Below are 5,230 nucleotides of genomic sequence, written 5' to 3' on the forward strand. Positions count from 1 at the left end.
TTTGATTTTGTTTGTACATAGGTTACCCTTGAACTTGTTCCATTGATTGGATTGATTTTTTTGTAACAGTTTATGCTTCATTTGGATAATAAAATCTTATTTATCCAAAAAAAAAACCCTGATAATGTAAAACTAAATGAGTAGTTTACCCAAAAATAAATAAATAATGGGCCCTTAATAAGGACTTCATATTTTGTCGTGGAACTCAACGAGAGACTGAAAAACCGAACAAAAGCGGCACGGCAATTCCCACTAAATTTTCAAAATCAAGAAAAAAGAAGAGAGATATGAATAATTTTCAAAATTAAAAGCTAACGTCTGAAATCAAATTACGCCCCACCATAACCAAAATAGAGGAAAATGGGGGTGCCGCTGGCAATGGATGCATTGCGGGGGAAAGCAGCGCTGGTTAGAGAGTCTTTGCAGAAGAGCCAAACCATCACCGAAAGCATGGTCTCCATTCTCGGTTCTTTCGATCACCGTCTTTCCTCCCTTGAGACCGCCATGCGCCCTACTCAGGTTAACAGATCTTCCTTTCTCATCTTAAATTTTGATAATTTTTTATGGTTTTGATTTTCTTTCTTGGCTTTACGCAGATACGAACGCATTCGATCAGGAGAGCGCATGAGAATATCGATAAGACATTGAAAGCAGCTGAAGCTATTTTGACGCGATTTGATCTCACCCGCAAGGTTTTCTCTGTTTATAGTTGATTTGTTTATATTAATGATAAACTAAGCTTAATTATTTTTTGTTTATTGGATTCAATTTGTGTTAACGATATAGATAATATTTCATTCCGCTAATAAAAACTATTAGATCGCTTTGAGCTGGAAGACAAATTCTAAATTTAAGACGTGCTTTATAATTTAAAATTTTTCTGAGGCCAAACAGAGGTCGATGTTAAATTTAGTTTTATTTCTCTCGATTACGCCATGTAATTTGGAATTATGATGGCGTTTGGATTGTCAATGCTGATGTTTGTACCAACTTATATCTTATACTATAGGCGGAGGCAAAGATTCTGAGAGGTCCACACGAGGATCTTCAGGGTTATCTTGAAGCAATTGATCAGCTGAGAAGCAACATTCAGTATTTCAATAACCACAAAAGTTTTAAAAGTACATCCGGTATCATTACCCATGCCAATAATTTGCTGACAAAGGCTATCTCTAAATTAGAAGATGAGTTCAGAAACCTATTAACAAATTACAGGTTGGTTTTAAAATTGTACTACAACATGCTAAATATGGCTGCATGATTCTTTTAGAATGAGAAATGTTAAAAGTGTTCTACACGTTATTTGAACTTCAGCAAGGTAGTGGAACCTGAGCGCCTTTTCGATGGCCTACCGGATTCATTGCGACCATCAGCGTCACCTGCGAAGCGAAGTGATAACAAGAAAGATTTTGACAACCAAAAGAACTTAGAAAACACTGTTTACACACCCCCGATTCTTATACCTCCCAGGGTTCTACCTTTGCTGCGTAATTTATCCCAACAAATGGTTCAAGCTGGCCACCAACAACAGCTGTTCAGGATTTACAGGTGACACCTTTTCTTCACGATCTGATTGTATGATGTTTGTGTTTCTCCTCTTAGTGATTATAACTTTCTAAACTTCATGACTAATTGGTTTTGGAATTCGTACATTTAGTGAGGAATATCTGAAGAATTATATAATTAGGTCTTCTTCTGGTTCAATTTATGCTTGATCCAAGAAGGGAAAGCAGAGTCTAGAGTATAAAATCTTAGATTTTTTTTAATGTAATATGTTCTTGACTAAATACACAACAACTAAATAATTCTTCTGAAAAATGGCTTTTTGTTGCCAAGAATGACTCATAGTTTTGTAGTCATCTGTGCAGATCTCAAAGGAAGTGAAGTTTTAGGGATCTATTTCAATTATTAATGCTGGTATTTTTCAAGACATCTTAGTAACAGATATATCTGCTCGTTTAACTTTGCATTAATTTATGCCAAATTCACTGTAGAAACTCTAGAACTTGGCCTCATAAATTACCTCATGAACATTCTTATTAGAGTTTTGCATATATGGAGGATCTTTTTTTATCAGAACATTTTTATCTTTTTTGGGGTTTCATCTTATGTCTGTAGAATCTTGAATAATTGGTGCCAATGATATGATATATCTAAATGCTAGGGATACTCGTGCTTCGGTCTTAGAACAGAGCCTGAGAAAATTGGGTGTAGAGAGACTTAGTAAAGATGATGTCCAGAAAATGCAGTGGGAGGTTTTGGAGGCTAAGATTGGGAATTGGATACATTACATGCGTATTGCTGTAAGGGTTCTATTGAAATTCTGCTTCAATGGTAGTGTTCTACTTCTTTTCTCCAACCCTTACAAAATTAATATGCTTGACACAGGTCAAACTGCTCTTTGCTGGTGAAAAGAAACTCTGTGATCAAATACTTGAGGGCATTGATTCTTTCAGGGATCAATGTTTTGCTGAAATCACTGCCAACAGTGTATCTGTACTCCTTAGTTTTGGAGAGGCTATTGCAAAAAGCAAGAGATCACCTGAAAAGTTATTTGTTCTTCTGGATATGTATGAGATAATGAGAGAACTACAGTCGGAGGTATCACTAATTTTTATTGTAGCTCAACCTGTACAATATGATGAAAAAAATCTTTGAAACAATGTTAGTTGATTCCTTCTATATGAGATAATCATCGCCTTTGTTTCTCATTATATTCATGAGAACCACACCATGATTACTTTTTTTTCTCTTTTGCTTTTAATCCATTCAATTCATGCATAAATTGGAATTCCTGAGTTTGAAAAAGGTTTAGATTAGTTAACTGCCAAGATTTTTTATGCATTAAAATGACAAAATCATTCAGTGAAAAATAATCTCTCCATAGTGATTAACTATCATTGCTTAATTGGTTAATTATGCACTTGTATCAAACTACAACATGCGTTATAGAGACAAATGCATATCAATTCACACGACTTTCTAATATTATACTATTTATTTCTTCCCTTCTCTCTCTTTCTGGGGACATGTGGACAGATTGATAATCTCTTTAGAACCAAAAATTGCACTGAAATGCGGGAATCTGCTCAAAGTTTGACAAAGAGGCTAGCTCAAACAGCGCAAGAGACCTTTGGTGATTTTGAGGAGGCGGTATCGAAAGATGCAACAAAAACCGCAGTTCTTGATGGAACTGTCCATCCTTTGACTAGCTATGTGATAAATTACGTGAAGTTTCTATTTGAGTAAGTTGTGTTTCTTCCACTTTTATTTTCTGCCAGATTTAATTTGTTATTGCTGTACCACTTCTTATACAAGTAATATTTGCATGGTCAATCACTTTGATTTAATGACTGCAACGCATGATTTAATGTTAGAGATCGAACTTATAAAATTTTAAGGCGGGGTGGGTGGGGGGAAAACATATTATCAATAGATCCCTCGGTCCATCCCTGACTGCAATGCTTGTTACGTTTAATGTGGCATATTCTAATACCAGATATTTGTAGTCCTATTCATTTTTTTGCGGCATATGTTGGAAATGACCCCTCTCCATCACGCACCAGAAAGAAAATGGGAAATGCTATCGGAACATTAAAGATCTGATTGTGGTTGTTGAGTGATGCAGCTACAAAACTACACTGGAGCAACTTTTTCAAGAGTTTGATGGGGGTGATCCTAACAATCAGTTGAAGATTTTAACTAAAAGGTTTATCGAAGCTCTACAGGCTAACCTTGATGGGAAATCCAAGCAGTACAAGGACCCTGCATTGACACAACTATTTATGATGAACAATATGCACTACATAGTGAGATCGGTGCGGAGGTGTGTTTCATGTTCTCACCTTGTTTTGTTGGAAATGATTCAAGAATACTCATCTGTATGCATCCTTAATCTTTCATCTACAGGTCAGAAGCCAAGGATTTGTTGGGAGATGATTGGGTTCAAATTCACCGTCGGATCGTTCAGCAGCATGCAAATCAGTATAAAAGGATCTCTTGGGCAAAGGTTCCGTTTTAACAGACTTACTATGCATTCATATGGGTAAAATAACCAAGCTAAGTGGCTCTCTTTACTTCTGCAGGTCCTTCAGTGTGTCACCATTCAGGGGGTTGCTCCACCAGGCGGTGGTGGTGGAATATTGGGAGGTGACTCCGGCAGCGGAATTTCAAAAGCAATGGTCAAAGACAGGTTTAAGAATTTCAATGTCCAGTTCGAGGATCTTCATATGAGACAGTGTCAATGGAATGTCCCGGACAGTGAATTACGTGAATCCTTGAGGCTTGCTGTTGCCGAAGTACTCTTGCCTGCCTATAGATCTTTCCATAAACGTTTCGGGTACGTTCTGTTTATACTTTTGCATCAAACACAATTGTGTTGTTTTGATTTCTTGTGCTTTGCCCCTTCAACGAACAATGCAGGCCAATGGTCGAGAACGGGAAGGCACCTAATAAGTTCATTAAATACAAACCCGAGGACCTTGAACGAATGCTCGGTGAGTTCTTCGAAGGTAATACGAACGTCGAACAAAAGCGATAAATAAAAAAAAGAAACCAATATTGGTGAGAATCTGTTGAGAAATTTAGATACTGATGAAATGGAGCTTTCAACTAATCATTGTACAATGATGAGGTAAAAAATAACAGGGCAGGTAACGTGTACCTTTTCTGCAAGCCTTGCTTTGTTCTTCGTGCGTCTTTTTTCATCCGAATGAAATTTGTACAGTTTCAGTGATAATTTCAAATTTCAATATTAATTTAAGGGCAAAGCATAGTAATGGTCACTAAATTTTTCTGAAACTTTCATTTAATTTCCCCAACTTTTAAAACTTGCAATACAATCTCCCAACATTTAGTCCGTTTGTAATATGGTCCCCGATATTATACTGCCGTTAGAAGATGCTGATGTGGTAGTGAGATCATTGTTTGCAGCTATGAAAATTAGGGTAAATTATATAAATGGTCATTGAAATTTTTAGGCACTTGCATTTAGGTCTCCCAACTTTTAAAACTTGTAAAATAGTCCTCAATTTCTAAACCCTAAATTTCAAAATAATTTAATTTCATTCTAAACCCAAAATTCCAAAATAATCAAAATAATATTGAGTTAACAAAGATTTCATGTTAACTAAGATTTATATAATTTTTTTTTTTATTTTTTTGATGTTTTGATTGAGTTGTATTCGGTGAAAATTGATTGTTAGTGTTCAATTGAGTTCATGTGCAATTG

At 35.9% G+C, this 5,230-nt stretch overlaps 1 protein-coding gene across 1 annotated transcript; it reads left to right on the top strand.

Moving 5' to 3' along the window:
- The first annotated feature begins 360 nt into the window (after positions 1–360).
- LOC120165615 (exocyst complex component EXO70A1-like) lies at positions 361–4,642 on the top strand. The gene is made up of 11 exons (XM_039175093.1): positions 361–519; positions 597–692; positions 1,010–1,215; positions 1,315–1,548; positions 2,165–2,303; positions 2,389–2,601; positions 3,040–3,245; positions 3,629–3,826; positions 3,910–4,009; positions 4,086–4,339; positions 4,423–4,642. The coding sequence occupies exons 1-11, from the start codon at positions 361–363 to the stop codon at positions 4,538–4,540; spliced, it is 1,923 nt and encodes a 640-aa protein (XP_039031024.1). The 3' UTR covers positions 4,541–4,642.
- Positions 4,643–5,230: the final 588 nt, after the last annotated feature.

The sequence above is a fragment of the Hibiscus syriacus genome, unplaced genomic scaffold, assembly GCF_006381635.1.
Source record: "Hibiscus syriacus cultivar Baekdansim isolate YM2019G1 unplaced genomic scaffold, ASM638163v2 tig00111584_pilon, whole genome shotgun sequence".
NCBI lineage: Eukaryota > Viridiplantae > Streptophyta > Magnoliopsida > Malvales > Malvaceae > Hibiscus > Hibiscus syriacus.